Source organism: Bombus huntii, chromosome 9, assembly GCF_024542735.1.
Source record: "Bombus huntii isolate Logan2020A chromosome 9, iyBomHunt1.1, whole genome shotgun sequence".
NCBI classification, from domain to species: Eukaryota; Metazoa; Arthropoda; class Insecta; order Hymenoptera; family Apidae; genus Bombus; species Bombus huntii.
This window is the reverse complement of record NC_066246.1, coordinates 5,037,523-5,057,069: the sequence shown is the minus strand read 5'-3', so window position 1 is coordinate 5,057,069 and position 19,547 is coordinate 5,037,523. Positions and strand designations below refer to the sequence as shown.

General features: G+C 43.8%; 2 protein-coding genes across 5 annotated transcripts in view; one reads left to right on the top strand and one right to left on the bottom strand.

Annotated features, from left to right (window-relative positions):
* LOC126869421 (homeobox protein otx5-B-like) overlaps positions 1 to 19,547 on the bottom strand; it is a 35,307-nt gene that overhangs the window by 8,474 nt on the left and 7,286 nt on the right. For 3 of the 4 annotated variants that reach the window (XM_050625930.1, XM_050625928.1, XM_050625929.1), the window contains exons 3-4: positions 11,891 to 12,198; positions 4,790 to 5,237 (exon numbers count right to left, since the gene is read on the bottom strand). In XM_050625930.1, the coding sequence (XP_050481887.1) occupies positions 4,790 to 5,237; positions 11,891 to 11,965 (523 nt within the window). In that variant the 5' untranslated portion in view covers positions 11,966 to 12,198. The remainder of the gene's footprint in view (positions 1 to 4,789; positions 5,238 to 11,890; positions 12,199 to 19,547) is intronic. The other variant, XM_050625931.1, reaches the window with a different exon arrangement.
* The window catches only part of LOC126869414 (hemicentin-1-like), a 173,782-nt gene continuing 163,072 nt past the window's right edge, over positions 8,838 to 19,547 (top strand). Inside the window, exon 1 of the mRNA XM_050625911.1 lies at positions 8,838 to 8,856. The gene's annotated coding sequence lies outside the window, so the exon portion shown is untranslated. The remainder of the gene's footprint in view (positions 8,857 to 19,547) is intronic.

Sequence of the window (19,547 nt, the reverse complement as noted above, 5' to 3'; positions counted from 1 at the left end):
TACCGAATGGAAATGCTTTTCGATCGATCGATGCTTTTCCTCGAACATACAGCGCGATCGTTCGGCGTCGCATCCAGCAAGAGATTACACGGAGTAACGAAAGGCTACTAATTAATCGCAACCTGTGAATTTAACGAATTACCCTGGCCGTACTCGGACACGGTATACGCACGTTGTGAGTCGACCGTATGAATTACACGACCGGTGCTTACTTATCTATCCGCGATACCATCTAAAACTATGCTTGCGATGAAATATGGCGCGTCTAGGAGACGCGGCGTGATTATGCTTAACGTAGAATTTTCCTAGGCGTTTGTCTCGAGATTGCGTATGCGCGCGCGTTATTGAATAATAAATACCCGAGATAAGACGAGACGCTGTTACTTCGGGATGCTTATCGAATTAAAAAATGCGAATTAATATCAATTACATCGCTCGATCCAGAGAACCGAATACGAAATCTCGTAATTATTGAATAAATTAAGTGGCTACCACGCGACAACTCATTCGTCAAGACGGTTAAGATCGCGGAGAATCATAAATTACTCGCAAGCATCGAGAAATCGGAAGAGAATCGAAATTAGCCGAGTGCGACAAACTCGTTTCACGAGCAAGCGGTTACTTTGCTATTCATAGAGCGCAAGATGCGACGGTAGCAAAATTCCAAATCGGTGAACGATCAAGAGGGATGACCGACGAATATCGAAGGAAAGTGAATACGCTCGGGAAGGGAATCGAAAATTAATTAAAAGCTAAAATGCGAACAGGACGCTAGACGGCGCAAAACGTAGGCGGAGGGATGGATTATTCAGGGGACCGTGGGATGATAGCACGTGCCACTGCCGATGAGAGACGGAATTCTAAAAGGCCATCAGTTACGAAAACATTTGGCCGACTTTGCGTTTACAGCATGACCTCCGTGAAATCGCTGCATAAAGCAGATAACCGCATCCAAGTGATTTGCCTCTCGTGCCTACGAAATCGTAATATCCTCTTCAAACGGGAGCATATTCGAGACAGAAGTTCGATATCGGGGAAAAAATGTGCAAGGTTATCGAAAACCGAGCATCTGCGCTCCAGAAGACCACACAAAGTTTCGACGGAACGAACGGAACGAAACGCGTGTGGCCTTCGTTCCTAGTCGTTCTTACTTGGTAATCTAGCAGAGACGAGCATAAGTAAGTAACGAAATACCAACACACATCCGGGACAAGCGAATAATCGGATAAGCTTCGTGTTACCATCTACCAACCGATGGCTTTTTCATTCGCTTCCTCTTCTGTTCTACCTACTTATCGTCGGGGTAACTTATCTAGCTATTTGAAAAGTGCATCGAAATGAAAATAGCCGAGAACCGATCGATAGGACTACATATTAGAAACCAACGATGATTCGACCTTTGTCCGCCGATCTACGCGATACCAAGTTCCAGAGAATAGAAACAAGGAGCAGAAATGGAGAAGAGACTGACGTATCGATATCGTTGTACGTGATATTTCACTCAGACTCGAGTGTTTATCCTACAATTAGGACCTGGACCCGTATTTAGATCCCTCTGTCGAAGACGATACCATCCGCCTACTCGATTTACTCGCGACACGCGTCAAACGACGCGAATCGTTTCGTATTTGATCGACGATTTCTCTCCGATACTCGCGCGCGTGCTTGTTTAGCTCGATATTTTGTGGCCACTTCGCAACGACGATAGAGGCACGTGTTGCCGCCACGTGCCACGCTTAACCTGACGTCTAATCGAGTGATTGAAATTCTATCGAATTGGCAGCAGTCTGCCAGATGAAAGATTAAACTATTATCGTGCTATAAATTTTGAAGACCAATCCGACCGACGAGTTTACGCCGAAGAAACTTTCCAACTTTTGTTTCCCCGTTCCCATTTGATTATATTCTGACGTGGAATTGAAATCGGAGGCGTGGATGTCTGTTTACGCGTGCCGATGCCACCGAGAGGCGGAGGAAGTTAAGTGGACGGGCAATTTCTCTGCGACAACAAATAGTAGTCGTCGAATGAGAAAAGGGAGAGGCATGTGACGCGATTCCCACGTACCCGGTGGCTCCTGCAGCGTCCCTGTACATTGTACATCGGGGAGAAACCTCGGCGCGTTAACGACAACGTTTCGACACCCCACCTTTTTGGCACCCTTCGTTCCGCTCGGAGTTACTACTTTTTTTTCTTCGTCCCGCCCTGACCCCACGCCTGATTGCATAATAAAACAAATAACGTCGTTCGACGCGTCCAAACATTCTTCGACCGCGCTACGAAACACCCAACACGGACTGTCTCTTTTCGCGCACGCGACGAATACATGGTTTCACGCGTGGCCACAACCGCTCTAACCTTAACATTCTATCCCGGTTCCTTGCCACTCCTTCGCGTAGCTCAAGGTTGCAGACGGTCGTTTAGCAAGATTCATTTCCATTTTAATTTTTCATTTCCCACCGAGAGAACGAACGTGCCGGCTCGTACATTATGTATTCGGTGAATAAAAAAGAAATTCGATTCACGTCGGAGGCGGGTGGAAGGACGAAGGCCGCGAATTTACACTTGCGGGCGGTTCGTAAGATTCTTGGCAAGTATTCGGTATTACGATCGATGAAATAATCCAAAGTACGACACGACGAACGGCGATGAATTTAACGAACACGATCAGACCGTAATATTTAGTTTTTAATTGATAAAGGAACGATAAAAGGGGAAAACGCGTCTCTTCGGCGCGGGTCACCGATTCGCTCGTTTCTCGCAGCCGCGAGCCTTGTTTCTACCCTGGACTCTCCCGATTGCCTCTTTCGCACGAACGCGTATATAGACAGAGGGACACTCAGTTCGTTCCTCTCTCGTTCCACGGCTTTTCGTGTAGCGGATACGCCTACAACGGATAGGCGGCTGGACGCGGGTACGTACGGACCTAACGGACAGATCCGTGTTTCCATGGAAACCCACCTATCTGCGTTGGTTGGACCTATACTGCCTGCTGCCACCCTGATAAGCGGCTTACTCTCATGGTTCTCTCTGCTCTTCTTCGCTGGGGCATTCCAGCCCCTTCCTCCTACCCTCTTGCCGCGACTCGAATCCCTCTGCTCTCCCTTCCTCTCACTCTCTCTTTCTCTTTCGTTACTCCGTACCCCTTTCAAACCACCGTGAAAAAGACGAAGGCGAAAAAGAGAAAGTACGCCAATTCTGCGTCCACGTATATTCCTCAACGTACGCGAACACGCGTGAAAGCGCGAAGGAAAAAGGAGAACGTTCGTGCGTCTAATTGAAATATGCTCCGCCTTTAAACGTTTTGTCCCGATGCGATGAAAATCATCGCAAGTCGTTTCCATCAACGATCGACATACGAAACGATCGAACTTCAACGAGAATGTAAATTTACGATTTCTATCGTGCTTGGACTGGGTACTACGTTGAATTGGAAGCCGGTACGCAAAATTGACGAAGAATTTATTTGACTCGAGATTCGCGATATAGGAGGAATTTTGAAATGAAAAATTCGACCGATGCCTTAAAGGCAACGTTACGAAGAAATGCAGTGGAGCGCTTGCCACAGAATGATGCACGTTGACTATAGTTAAGAAGCCCTGAGTTTACTTTGGCCTCATAGGGCTTCAGTCGATGCATCGATTTGCATGGCAATCAATACTGGCTAGTACGGCGGACAGATCAAATACTTTTACTAGGAGATAACAGGCCGTATGATACGCGAAATATAAGAAACGAACAATGGGATCGAGGGAGTAAAAGTTGCGTGAACGATAGGAGATGTTTGCAGCTACCAAAGCCTGCATCGAATAATCCTCGGTTTCGCCATCGAACGAATGCTCCTTTTGCGTCTCAAAAATGAAAGAAAGAAATGCAAAAGAATAATGATTTTAAAGAATATGCAAATCTTTTAAATCGTACTCGAAATTTGGAAGAAAATGAAGCTGTTAAGACGATAGAAGAAAGAAAGAACTACAGGCACATTTATTTGGTACTTTCCTAAAATGGGAAAGGTAGTAAACAAAATGGTACCGATGCCTATTTCGTTCGTCAAACTAGAATCGGAATAACTAGAATTTAAAGGGAAAGTATACGGAAAAGAGGAAATCCGATGGAATCCGATTTTTCAAGAAAAGTCTTTGAACGAGAACAGCTAACGCCACCTGTAACGACTCTGTCTTAACACCTACCTGTCTCAAATTATCAATATTCCTTCTCTCTATTACCTATCGCAACCATTCAACGATTCAAATGCTTGTGAGAAATAATAGCGCCAATACGGATCGCGATTCAAACGCGACATTAATAATTAACGGTATTACAGCGCTACCGTGAACATACGCAAATTGTAAAGCGGTGATCGCGTGCCTCTGGTAATTAACCGTGATATCTACAGGTAGAATACAGAGTTTTAGGAATCGCTACAAGATTTGAATCGTCTCGCGTTAGATTAATCTTTTTGGTATTCAGATGCGACCATGTGGAGAATGTTTCAACGACCGATTACGATCATTAATTAATTCAGATTATCTCAATCGTGTAATTTTATCGTACAGTTTGTTATTGCGACTAATGTTTCATCATGCAATATTATCTTTTTGTAATAAAGTCAATAATTTGCCAATGCTTTGTTGTATTGTTGTAAGAATAATAATATGTAAATATATGGTAAATATGTAAGCGTATAACGCAAAGAGTAACTATAATTGGGATAACCCATTGATCTACATCTCTGTAATATCAATTTCTGATAGTTCATGCGAGTAGAAAGATAAATTAAAGGAAACTAACCTTGTGGGAAGGCAGCTAGTCCATGTTCCAGAGGATGAGGATGCGGATGACCGTGAGTAGCGAGTGCAAACGGCGACGGTAGTCCTGGATGTGGAGCTCCTGGATGCGGGTGAGAATGCGGATGTGGATGGGTGCCGACTCCCATTGTTGGATGACTGTGGGGATGGTACTGAGGACTACTGGTCGGAGCGCAAGTGGCGCCGGTAGCCTTCAGGTACCCCGCCATGTAACCCGCGAGGCAAGCCAGTTCACCCGCCACTGCGGCTCTCGTATCAGAATGCCTTAACTGTTGATTTACCTCCTCTGTCGTCAACCAGAAATTTTCTTCGCGTCGATTATTCACACTCAATTGCAAAGGTACCGTCGCGTTGTTCTCAGATAGGCCCGGTGTTGGTTCTTGCGGCGCCGACACGTTTTGCCCACTATCGTTGGCTTCGTATGTCTCCACCTATAACGATAATTACATCACGTTGAAGCTACCTTTCGCTAGCACTTTAAGCACGAAGTCAACTATGGTATCGCCTTATTTCTTTATAATCCAAATCAATTCTTGTCGAAATTAATTCTACTCAAGTTCTTGTTAATAATCAATTGCCCTTTATACGCGTGTTTCTCTTGCACTTTGAGGCGTATCGTGAGTCTGCGAACGTGTGTAAGCTACCGACGATAGTGCTTGCTATTGTGCCCGGTTACAATAAGGAAATTAGCATTCTTTTTGTGTTCCATGTCTATTGTTATGGACAACAATTTTCGAGAAGATAGGCACGTACAATTGCATTTTAATGCAAAAAAAATACGAAGTCATTGAATTGATATTAAAACGTCGAAAAATTAATTTTGCTGTATTTCGAAACCTCTCTTGCCTTTCATTTATAAACCTTTTTCAAACTCTATCTGTTACGTTAAGATATATCCGACTAAAATGTATTTAGTGCGACGTTTAATGTTGTAACGTGTTAGTTGTCACTCACTGACGGTTGATTATACTGCCACATTCACGAAAATCCAATGTGTACTCGTATTGCGCTATAGTCATTTTATATCACACCACTGAACATGAACTATCTTATGTACTGCTCGATAACACACGAAATATGAAATATATTTTACCGTGAAATAATCTATTTTTAACCGATCGCTCGACGTTGTTCGTTTCTACTTAAGAATGCACATTAGAATTAACTACTGCTCTAGCTCAAGTACGGACAGACACTGAGACCCTTGTAGAAATATTCAGCCGAACTGACGGCTAACGCCCCTCACTGTCCCAAAGTAGTTAACCAGGCTCTACCTGAATCCCTTCCATCGGTCTCCACCCTCAAAAATAGGGGTAGGGATTTCGGAACGGGCCCGGCAAGAGTGGGACTATTCGTACGTATGACCTGCGCAGAACTCTTTTCAAGGCTAAGGAAATGTTGCCAAAAGTTTCCAAAGACAAACTGGCTAATTATAGTTTCCTATGGCTGTACTTCCCCTGTAACTTGGAAATCCCAGCATAGCAAATAGCATAGAAAATGACTATCGCCGTAACATAATTTACACGAAATGTTGAGAAACGTATTAACAATTTGCATTCGTACGAAATGAATTATTAAACGAAGAGGTTAATAGGAGGAGAGAAATACGTATACGACGGTGAAACGTGAAATAACGGCGCGTGCTAAACCGGAAGGAAACGAAGGGAAGCGCGGCCCGTGCTAAAAAGGTGGCTTATCCGAAAAACTTAACTTCCCACTAGACGCTAAACGGCTAAATAAACTTCCAAGTTTTTATCCAGTCGACGGACCATGGACAGAGGGAGATACGATGTGTCAGAAAAAGATGAAACGGGGGGAGGAGAGGAGAGAAGGATGATGCACGATGGTAGGTATGTTTACACGAGGGCATTATGGCGGATAATGTTTGTTATAGGCGTCTATGCTCTAGAGCCAGGAGAGGCGAGACTATCCGACGTTAAAAGGCCAGCCTGGTCGATCCGCTTACGGCGGATGAGGCTCAAATTGAGTGAGAGATAGTGAACTCTAGTGCAACTCGTTGCACGAGCATCACACATGTCTCGATGCGCATACCATGCATATTTATATACAAGTAACTTCACAATTTATAGCATATCGCGTAATAACTTCGTTGATAAGCCAGCGTGTCAAGTAGGAATCGATATCATAATATGTAAACAGTATAAAGCATCATTCGGTAATATTTTATTGCACGATACTGTGCTATTATATACCGAGGAATTCTCATGAAAAAAGAAATTACGTTTTCATTTTATGTTCTATACTCGTAGAAACTGTTAAAGTAGAACGATAAATAATCTTATTTTGCCAAACAATAAGTTCATATGTAAGTGTAAAACCAAAGAGTTTCAATGTTACATCTGTAAATAAATAATTAAGTAAAATAAGAAATTAAATAAATAATATATTATAAATGAATGTAATATAAATAAATAAAAATAAATAAATAAAATATAAATAAAGTATTTTTACTAGCACGCTCGCGGAGAAATAATTAGAATGGAATTATCTATGGAAATATCTAATAACTATGTCCTGCGAATAAAATGAAATAATTAGAATGGAATTATCTATGGAAATATCTAATAACTATGTCCTGCGAATAAAATGAAATAATTAGAATGGAATTATCTATGGAAATATCTAATAACTATGTCCTGCGAATAAAATGTTCAGAGACATTGTCGAAGCAGGTGCCAACAATGAAAATTTTTTACCTGCACCGCAAATACACCTTACCGTTACCAAAGAATTAATACGACTGTACGTAGACCCTCAACCCACAAAACAGCATGACGGGATTACGGTTTGTAAGAAACTCTGTAGGACAGCAATTTCTGCAGCTCACAGAAATATCTTGGAAAAACCCTACAGTAGTTGCCTATTTCACCTGAACATTGTCTGCTAACGTTCCTTGTCTCTAAACTATGCACGATAAACATTACAGTACGCCAGTGGTCAGTCTTAAAGAATACACACAGTTAGTACCGTTATATACCTGAGAGCTTGAGTTTAGACAGAATATGGGACACGTGGTTCCTATTCTTCTTCATTATTACCCCATCTATTTTTATCTATCCTTACTCATTCTTAAATATTCTACCCTATGCCGAAATTACATTCTGTTAAAATTTTTCCATTATCGAAATAATGAACAAAGCGTGGGAACTTTCTTTTTTTTTTTTTATTTAAAATTTCACATTCACAATTTGTCCAATTTGGACATTTGGTAGAATTTTTTATCTGTTTGATTATCATGTGGATGACTACCCCCAATGGGGTACCATCTTCGTGTTTGTTAAGATATATCCTTTGTGAAGGGAACTTACTTGAAAGATTGTTCCGATAGCGAAAGAGTTTTATGCATACATTTATGAATCCATGTAGAACTTTCTTTCAACAACATCAGATTTCCATTTGTTTCAAAGATGTTTGAAAATCCACTGACAATTATGATTATTAACATTTTCAACAGAACATAATGAAGTAACTATTGTATACTAGCAATTATATTGATATAATTAATAAGATTTCAACATTTTCAAATTCATTTGAAAATACATAGTTTGGCGGCAATCGTCAACCATTCTTCCCTAATTCCTTAAATAGGATCTATTAGGATAGTGTAGGAAATACTAATCTTACTTTCTTCGATACATGTTAACCACAATTATATCTCCTTAGAGCATCTGCGATTAATTATCTGATAATATGTGCTCGCCTAACGAACGATGAATAACCAAATTAATAGCTAATAATGCGTTGCAGGTATCTCGATAAACCGTAACAGTAGGTATTCAAAATTTCGCGGGAAAACAGAAATACGAAAAATGGCCGCCGCGTGATGTAATCCGCTACGTGCATAGTTACGTTCGATAGTTTTCGCGACATTTTCGTTAAGAAATCGTGTTTCGTGTGGTTTTCTCGTGATTGTATTAACGAATTGAAACGAAAGAAGACACGAGTCTTGAATGTTCATTGTAATATGGATTATTAGGAGCGAACGATCTTCGATACCTGATGTCATCACGCTATTGTCTTGTATACAAGGTAAGTAAACACAGACACTTGAGAATAACAAAATACCACGATACACGATACACAAATCGTCTAAGAGTCAAACTATGAAAGTAATACTCGGAAATATGTAAATGGTGAGAAAAAATGAGAGCGAACGTAGTAAATAATGATCGTGACATTCGTAGCGTGTTACTATGCTCCCGGCTGAGATATAATAATTACATATATATGTATATATCGCGTTCTACTTATGTTTCGCGTACAATCCGAATCGATTCGTGTAACCTTCGTCATCTTTACAATCGGAAATTGACTCGTCTATGGATGATCGAGTATAGTGGCGATATAGTTGAACGATAGGAAAAAAGAATGACAGAGTATGACTTACGAGAAAAAGATAGGTTACATAGACAAGTTTGCGCAAGCCTCGCCGAGCGAAAAGAAGAAGGGTCGACTAGGTAAAAAATCTATATAAAGGTGAAAAGAGGAAAACCGGATGGGGTGGTTGGCTTGAAAAGTAAAGCAGGAGAAACGAGAGAGAAAGAGGGCGGCGTGTATCGAGTTTGCGCGTTTTATTCCTCCTCCTATGTTCAGGCTCCGCCCTGATGTTTTCACTCCTCCAGCTTCCCCATTCGCCCTTCGATCCCTCCTGGACCACAAGGGATCGTACTTTGTCGTCATTTCGTATCGAAATTTTAGTATCTAGATGACGATAGTCACATCATGGAATCGAATCAGTCTTGACGCGATGAGTTTACGTTAGTTTTGGAACACACTCGACTCGTTCTCTTTCCCTTTTCTATATTTTTTTTTTTTTAACGATCTCATCTTTTTGTGTAAAAGGAAAAGAATATATACACTATAAAAAGGTTTTGCCTTACGACTGCAATAAAAGATTATATTGAGGTACACGAATATTTATTGGGATATTGCTCCAACAATCGGCTCTACCTCGCTTTACAGGCACTTTACGTTACCCGTAATTATGGTACAGCTGGTACGGTAGGAAAGCAAATTTCGTTGGTATTGTAAATTTACCGAAGTTTTCTAATTTAGTCGCAGTATTGCTTGGTCTTCGCTCATTGTTGCAACTTTCATACCGAAAATGAAATACTATGTATTTCGAAGCGCAGAATTAGCCAGCAACGAGATGCAGATTAACCAATGGCGTCATCCAGAAAAATTGAAGTAATCATCAACGGCTAATCAATTTTTATAGCTGCATCGAAAACACCTTGCGTCTAGATTCGATATGTAAAAAGCTGGTCCGCGTGGCATGCTTCATCGACATCATTACTTTCACTGGAATTCCAATGGCGTTCGCGTAACCGGTTTATAAACACGCGGATTTCTTCGATGCGCCCATCCTGCGTCGTATTTTGGTACCGAATTCCACTCATATACCTATATCAATCGGTCGATACCGAATTACGTAGAGGGAGAGCGTCGGTCGAGTTCATTGTAGCTATGGAAAATAAGTGGCGTATAAGCACGTGGACGTAGCGCGCGATCGCATTCTTCACCGGCACACTCTAACTCGAGGGAAAAATAAAAATCGCAAACCCGCTGATAGCCGGACTATGTTTTTTCAGTTGGTCGGTATAAAAAATGCGACTCCTCTCGGCTTTGTCGTCGTCGTAATACCATCGTGGAACCGAGATCTTCCTCGCTCTCTTTTATCCCATTTGTTGGTGCACGTTGGTCGTGCTACCTTCTTCTCCCACACAGTGTCTTCGCAGAGGCACATAAGCGGCGGTAAATAATAAATGATCTGCGTCGGTGCGAGGCCGCACACAGACGGTTCATGGATAGCATGGAGACAACACACGCACAGAACGTTAAATACAGTTGCGTATTTACGACGGCTTGTGGGAAAGAGAGATGGGGCCGATCGGTCGCGTCGGCTCGCGGGATCCCAGCGGAAGAGTAAAAACCACGAGAGAGCCACGGTGGAAGGGGTCCAGGCTTCCTCGACGAATTTATAGAGGAGAAATTAGGAGGTTTATAGAAGCTGTGCGCGGTAGCTAACCGTAGATCATCATTAGAGGACCAACTGGGCTGCTATGTGCGGATACATATATGCCGTAGCAGCACATATTTACCAGCGTGCCACGGCACACCGACGCGAGTTCCACTCCGCTCCGATCCGCCGCTTCAACCTTCGCTTCTACCGAACTGCTTGCCTTTTCACTGCGTGTGCCTCACCGGTCAAGTTCCACTGTAAGGGGGCAAATATTTTTCTTCGATGCGTTTCGCCATGGAACCCGACCAGCGGATATTTCTGAAATATGCTTTTTAGAACGTGTGGAAAAAATCCCCGGTCATCTAAAAAACGTAGCTTCGTTATCGAACATTCTTTTCGACGTTGGCCACTACGTCATGCCACTCTATCACAGGCAGGTTTGGTCATAAATACAGAATTTTCGCTTACTCGGCACTTTCAATAGACAATAAAGATGAGGGTTATTGGCACTGTCTTACCTTTTACTTTTCTTGACTGCTTTTCGTTCCGCTTCTAAAAGATATATATATATAAATTCCCGTTATTCGTGAACGGAATGCATAAAAATCTTCAAGGGTTTACGCTCGTTGTAATTTCAATAAGTAGCTATGTTTGAACAAGTGTAACTATGTGTATGTATTGTATGTGTATGTCCTTTCTGCGTGCAAAAACGACCATTTTAAAGTAATACTTTTGGTTAATGGTCATGAACCACGCCCCTAGAATGTTTACCGAACTTGACCTACTTTCTTTCAGACATTTCCCTGTAGTCCTAATTGGACAAACTACTGTTGCAATAAAAGGTATAGTTCGATTTCAAGTATTTAAGATCTTTATCTCTCTCGTTTAGAACTTGTATAAGTTTCTACTCTAATATTTTAATACACAACGCAAGGACCGTTGTTCGTTTTTCCTACGATTTAATAGAAGATTTATCCAGTATCTATAGTCGAAGGTAATCTTAATACTCGAGCGACGATTAAACAAAGGAAACAGGTTGCAGTTCGTTCCATTCGCCGTGGAAAACCGATGGTTTCGATCGTGCATACATGTAACACATACCTCTACCTGGCCGGTGGTCCGAGGACGGTTTGCCGCAGAAACAGTTAAATCTCTCGTGGTGGTAGCAAACACCATCAGTGCTAAGCCACAAATCCTGGCTTAACCCGAGCCTATGAATTGAATTGGTTAAAGCCCGCGTTAAACTAGGTTCTCTTCTGCGCGCAGTCAGCAAGAAGAGCTGCACCGTCTTTCTTCCTGCGTCGGCTACGTTCGTCCTCGTTTCTTCTGTTTGTTTTTCACCACGGTTTGCGTCCTACGGTTCCGGTATCGTCTTCTTTACCCCTTTGCTAGTTCCGTTCGACCAAGACCTAATTGGCAAAACCAGAAGATTTTTCGACATCTTAACGCGACTACCAGGAACACACTTATTTGCTTTCAAATACAGGACAAAATATTGTTCGACCAGCTAGCTGCTACATTAAATATATCTTAGCCAATATTCGTTGACGATCCTTCGAATAATCATGCCTTTGAAAAGGTCCGCTTGAGAATTCTTTAATATACGCCGTGTCCATTATTATGCGCCGGTCTTACTTCCCGAAAATTTGGTTATTCGGAAAATTGGAAAAATCACAGCCTGAGTTTGGAACCATCGATTGTTCCGATAGTTACCGGTAAGATCATATCTTTTTAATAGCGGAACTCGACTCTCCGGAATAACGACGTTTCGTTATTCGGGAAAATACGTGGTCGATGTGCAACACATTAAAAAATAAAAAAGAGACAAACAGACAAAAACTAAGGAAGGTTTCACTTTTTACGAGGGTTTGCATTTTAGTGAAAAAGGCCAAGCCTTGTCGGAGGGGTCTCCGCGCGACGTAGTTCCTAAACAAACTTCGTTTACTCGTCAATCATCGCAGACTGGGTAAACACAGTTTACAGGGCCCGTACAAACGAAATGCCAAATTGCAACAAACTGATCTATAACTAAATTACACGGTCTCGCGTGTATACCTCGCCTCTCCCAACCTCTCGTTCTCTGCAGCTATATAAACACGTCAGCAGCGTATTGTGTCGGTCTCGATCCGAGGATCGCAGTCTCCATTGTTGCATTGGTAACGTTGAAAACGCGACCGTGTCCCGGCCCTTCGTCCTCCCCATTCTACGTTTCTTGTATATACGTATACACGCGAGAAGGCCATGTGGGTATGTAACGTCGGTAGAATCGGCAGAAGCTAGGCGAATTTCGAATTTCCGGGCCTGCACAAGGGCGTTCGCTGTCTTTCTCTGCGAGCACAGGTGCGCATCTCCACGTAGGTGCGAGGAATATCGCGTCAGGCACCCGCTGGGCGATCTCACGGTAAATTTGGATCGACCATTTTTCGAAAATCACGACCACCGGAGAAAGGCGGTTGATCGGTCGATTCGATTCGACTTCCGTCTTATCTGACCAAATGCCTTTTCTTCCTACGTAAGCTATTTCTCGGCTAAGCCTCGACGAAGAAAACCGGGAAACTGCAATTAAACGTTGCGCGAATTCGTCTAATCCCTTTAGAATATAGTAGGTTCGAAAAGAGAAAGTTCTAAATTTTTGTTTTTCCACTGCCATAAAGAAACTACCTTCCAAACGTCATAAAACATGAATAGGAGTAGAAATCTCACTTCTGAAAAATAATGGAAAAAATGTGAAAGATAGTAATATATAGCGTGAATGCTCGAATTATTAAAAGCACAACTTGGAAATTCGCAACATTCTTCCTTTTCAGAACAGTTTATTGTCGTATATAATTTGTAAATCAATAGAAGGACGAAAACGAACGATGTTCGACAAACGGTTAGTCCTTCGCCTCTGCTGCTCTCAAACCTCATTAAGATGTCAATGACCTGTGATAATTGAATTTTGATCTAATTGCTTACTTGTTGTCGGTATTATTGTTATTTTATGACCATTTAAAGGTCCATTGCAAGACAGAATTTTCGTCGAAATTCGTTTTAACTTCCGAACTTTCTAATTTTATGATCTGTTGGGAACCCATCGGCAATTTTGTTAGCATAGGATAAAGCACCATATGGTCATATGGTATTTTACAGATTGTTTGCCGAATAACTAAATTACCAAAAATTGCTATTTTATGAAACTATTGAAACTTTTTGTTTAACAAGGTTTTTGTTACATAGGGAATGACGTTCAAATATATTAGAAACGCAAAATCCCTTTACCTTTTTCGTATCCTACTCGCTCCCAAGTGATCTTTCTTGTACTGCTATCGTATTACACGGGGACGCGCGTCTAGCGAGACGAATGCATGAAAAGCGACGGGACTAAAAAGTGACGAAATGGAGAAAAGAAAGGGGCGAGACGACAGCAGCCGGTGACACGTTGGTGACGCGACGTTTCGATCGAGAGACACCACACGATATTATACGATATAATATACCCGTGTAGGGCACGATATTCCGAGATTCACCTGTCCAGTTGGCGCGTATAACGCGAGGGCGACAGGTACAAACGAGATCGAGACTAGTCGAGAATTTTTGGTGGAGGTGGCCCACCCCTCTCTGAAATGGATTTTTTTTTCTTCTCTCTATTTTTCACGATAGTTTTATAGAACGACGGAAGTCGAAAGTGTGAGGGTAAAGCGGACGATCACGACGGTCGCCCTACCAATCGGGTTCCCGGACCAGGCGTATCCCGAGTCTTTTAACCATTTGACACCGGCGACACGTAGAACACATTCTGCAGGCGTCCCTCGTAGGCGCAGATTCCATCTCACGCGTCAACCTGTCGGAGCGTCGCGTTTCTCGAAAGCTGACGGGAACGAGCTCATGGATGCGCGTTCGACCGTTGCCGGCGGGACGGATATTTTTTCCTTTCTAATCTTGTCCAAACTTGATACAACGTAATAAGCATAGCAGAAAAATTACGTGAATCACGACCGAACGATTCGTTGAACGAAAGTATATAATTTAGGAAAGAAGACGGATGATTTCGTGCAGCATATGTTCCGCCGGTTGAAAATTCCAAAGGCGTAAACGACGTTAACAAATTTGCAAGGAATCGACGACTGGAGCAGTCGCGATAGGGAGATGAATCGGGGGTTGACATTGCGGCCTATTTTCACGGTTGGTGGCAGGGGGCCATTGTACCGCGAAGGCCGTTTATAGGGTATTTGCGGGGGGTTTCCTGCGCGCAAAGATTAGCACTCCCAATGGGATTAAACATCCCTTTTCTCTATAGCATATATCGTGCCACGTGTGTGTTCGGCCGTCGGAGCATCGTGGCCGACCAACGAAAGAGAAAGAAAACGTCGACTGGAAACGGTGCTCCGCAGAGACTGCTCAAAGCCTTCATGGGGGGTTTCTCACCGCCCCTCGGGATTCTCCTATCTCTCTATGTAGTTAATCACTGGCAAACGACTCGTTTATTGGTAGCAAGTTACCTAATACCCGGCTCCATCCCAAAACGTTAATAGAATACAGAGATTTTATCACGAAATGGAACCGCGAACATCTCCTCTCTGCGAATATCTATCGTTGAAATCGTTTTTCTCTTTATAACGACCGACTAATTATCACGGGGTGCGAAATAGACCGAATAACGCTCTTTGAATAGTCTTAGAACGAGAAATGAACGGAACATGGAATACGCCAATGCGTGTGTACCGTTCCTGCAAGTGCATGAAAAATTAATGTACGTGCTAGGTAAAAACACGCGTCCGGTTCTCATAAAGTAAGGTTAGACTGGACAATGAAGCTAAGAGCGTAGGATTTATGGTCCTGCCAAAACGATGAATGGAAACCGAATGGATGCCCACCCTCTACCACATCACGACATTTACCCCTAAGGGACGTTAAATTAATTTATATTTCCTGCTTAAGGTGACAGGATGCCTCTCGATCAGGTGACTCGACCTTGTTCTATTAGACATCCGCCTAAAGGATGTAATCTCATTCGGATTGTCAAACCTGTGTCATTCCGATTCTCGTCGTCGCTTATCAACGATCTCGCGGTACTTCGTTCAGGCTTCGAGCTTCCATTCATGGAATCTTAATCGATCCGAGGAATACCAACCGCGAGATCCATCTTACGAGAGCACGTTATGCTCGCCTTTCCGTTCGGCGAGATTCCGATCTAACTAGTTCGAAAATCTGTCGTTCGAGTTGCAAGTGGTAAATTTCACCGGTATTCCGTTCGGTAAAAAAAACACGTCTGTTCTTAAAGATCCTATGATTTGAAAAGCGTTTAGAAATGTGGTAGCCCGTGCTTACAACACGCCCCATCCCTGTGGTCGCCTGTAACCGCGTTTTCGGAAAACCAACGGCCGTGAAAACGTTCGACGAAGCGTTAAGTGATGCAAAGTACAAAAAGGTACATTTGTCCCATCTGCAAGGAAAAGGGGATAGTGTGTTCTTCGGAAGCAAGGGGAGGGAGCTAAGTAGAAGGCTCGCACCGCAGGCGTCGGTCGTCAAGGGACGCGAGGTCCTCCAGATTGGATCTCCCTTCGAGTTTACATCGTTTTCCCACTAAAGGAACCGCAAAAACCTCCGTAATCTCCACTGGTCTGTTCCGTAGATTTCGCGCCGAAGGACACGGTTTCCCGACGCTTTCACCGCGATCTTCCAACTAGAGTTTCTTCTATATCTTTTGTCCGAGTTCCAAAAACTTCTCCATCGATATTACATGTTTAGAAGTCTTGGTTCGCGTAACTGTCGACGATAGCAACGCCCAATTTCAATCGTCACGGAACCGGTTTGATTCGAAACTCGTCGCGAGACATACGTAAGACGATTCCTTAATTATTCCATCGTAAATTTAACCCACAACAAACCTTTCTACGCGGTCACACAGTGAGCAACGAGCACGCACACGGGCTCGACGCGTTCGTTTGAACGCCATCGCTGATAATTTGATTGATAACTGAACGTCCAGATCGGACAGGTATCGAGATCAACGACCAGACCGCACGCTTATTTTGCTATGGAAACTGTTTGAAATTCCATCTCACGGCTGACAGATGTCCTAAAGGTAAAGCGCGATCGAAATCACGATCACAGTCACGAGCGATCACCTCCATTCAGCCGCTCTCTTTTCGTTTTCCTTTTTCATCGTTTCTGTGCTTATCGCGACTAGGTGGATCGGAATGGTCGCTATCTCGTTCGCGTTTTATATTCGACGCTATTCGACAAACGTTCGTCAATGCGCGAGGAAGCCGCAAGAACAAAACGAGTCCACCGATGCCGGCGAATCTAAAAAAGAAATCACGATAACGAACGCGTTTCGTAATTACCGCTCGTCACATGCCGTACGATATTTTAACGCGGTTACATTTACCGAGCGCAAGGTCGTAAAAATCTTGATTTATTTCGTAGCAGAGGAGAATCAGCGAGTCGTTTAATTAAACGCGCAGCGATAAACGCGTGACTCCTTTATTAGGTAGCTCGTCCTATCGATCCGGTAGCCCGAACATTCGGCAACGTTAACCTGTTCTCTCGTGACCGTCGAATTATATGGCCACGTTGAAAATCGACAGGCGCAGTGTGCTCCAGTGCTGCGAATGAAAAGAACGCTACTGTGCGCCATAATGGACGAGGCGTTGTGTTTTGCATCGTTGGGTTAACCGCTGATTCGTTGGGCTCAAAGCAAGATAAACTGAGAGAAGTAAGGGAGAAGGAGAAGGCTCGTCCATTCTTCTTTTTTGAAAACGCTTCGACAAATTACCGTACAACACTGTGCACCCTGGTTTGTCCTTCCACCGCGGTGTTCGATTCTCTGTCGGTCTCTGTCGGTCTATTTCTCGCTTATCAGATTTTCGACCCTCTCGTTTCCTGGAGTTGCTCCTATTTTTCTTCCGCTCTTTTCCTTCGATCTTTTCGCTGCTAATGCTCCTCGTATTTCCTCTCGTCCAAGGAACCGCCTCCGTCTTCGTCTTCGCCTCTGCCTCTGTCTCTGCCTCTGCCACTGTCTCCGCTTCTGCCTCTGCATCAACCTCGTTTCAGCTCTTCTCTCGTCGGGTTTCGGAGGATGCTTTTAGAAGGCATTAGACGGGGTGCTCACGGTTCGTCGCCCGTAGTCGCTTTGCATTAAGGATTCACGCAATGTGCTCGACGCGATCTCCCTGCCCCGTTCCCTTGATCATGGTCTCTCTTCTTTTTTTCCTTTTCTCTCCGTCGATAGATGCCTCGTAAAGAAGTTGTTGCGCACCGCGTTATAATTCGACGATTCGAGTCGTAAAGGAAGATTTTTACGCGCCGGCACACGGAACGTTTCACCCCTCGGACAAAGGATTAGTAGTGGATGATTTTTCCGCGAGATGCTTCGACGTGGTTGGTTTGCCCGGGACAAGCCCCGCTTTCATCCGCGAAAAATTAAATTGGTAGCAGCGACGGTGTTCCCGCGAAACGGGATGCCAAAGAATTTTTCCACGTCACAGAATGGACGAAACGCGATAACGTACGAGAACTTTCACCTTATCTTCGACCGAGGGATTAAGGTCGTCCGTGTCCGAACGTTTTCGCCGCGTGTTCGGGTCGCGCACAGGTCAAGGTCATTAGCATGGCCGAGCCACGAAGAAAAGACATATTCGCGAAAGGGACGGCAAATCGGTGGCACAATCCTTAATTAAGGGATGAGGCACCCGGTGGCCCGAGTCACAAACCACGCTCATAAATTCTTCGGCAAACGCAGCCAAAAAGTAAAAGTCCGGTGGTCGGGGAAAGAAGAAGAGCGATCGAAATAAAAAGGAGAGCGAAGGTGCCGTTGCCGGCGATGATTCCGACAAAAGTACAGTCCTCGTAAGAATTCGCTGCTATCTTCTCTCCCCGAAGCGGTCGAAATCGGCCATGCTTCGAACGTTTCGCGTTCATCTCGTATCGTCCTTCGAGTCCGTGGCTATTTAAACGAAATACGCGTGCGAGTAACGTCGCTAATGACCGCGCGTTCACTTTGAAGCCGATTACGATTTACCGCCTCTGTTCCCATTCTTCAGTTCGTTTCGCGAAACAAATTTCTTGAAGCGTCGCTACCTCGGCTCGTGCTTACGCTCTTCTTCGCAATAAGACGCGAACCATGACGGTTCGCAAAGATACACGACGCGTTATCTCGGACTTGACAAGGGCGATAAGTCGACTAGACGTTTGGCAGCGAAGTTCTTATGGTGTTGGCTGTACCATGTATGGCACCCCGCGTCTATATATAGATGTGGGACAAACGCGCACACCCATAAAGGACATTCAACGTTAGCGTGGAACGAGCCTCGAGCATATCATGGTAGGAACGGAATATGGGATGGCATGGGAGATGACACATGGTCTGGTCGCCGGTTGTGCGTCCTGTATTGCCGACCAAAGTGTCAGAGGGAGAGGAACGCGCGTATACGCTATGGTCGCCGGTAGAACGAACAAGGAAGCTTCTATAGAAGCACCGGAGAGAGGCCACCGAGCAGAGATCAACGGAGAAACGAAGAAAGATAGACGAAGAGTCGAAACAGGAGTGAGACGAAGGGTAGGAGAGCGCAGGAGAGGCCGGTTAGCTCTCTGCCACAAGCCGCCGGCGCGAGAGCACAGTAGCGGCAAATACCCATAAATATAAAATATGTCTCTCCTTTTCACCCTTTTGCACGCACACAACCCTACCCGTGTAATATATCGATAGCGGGATACACGCATCCACCGATGCAAAAGGTTCCTCCTCCTTATCTTTCTCGCTGCTTTTCCTTCT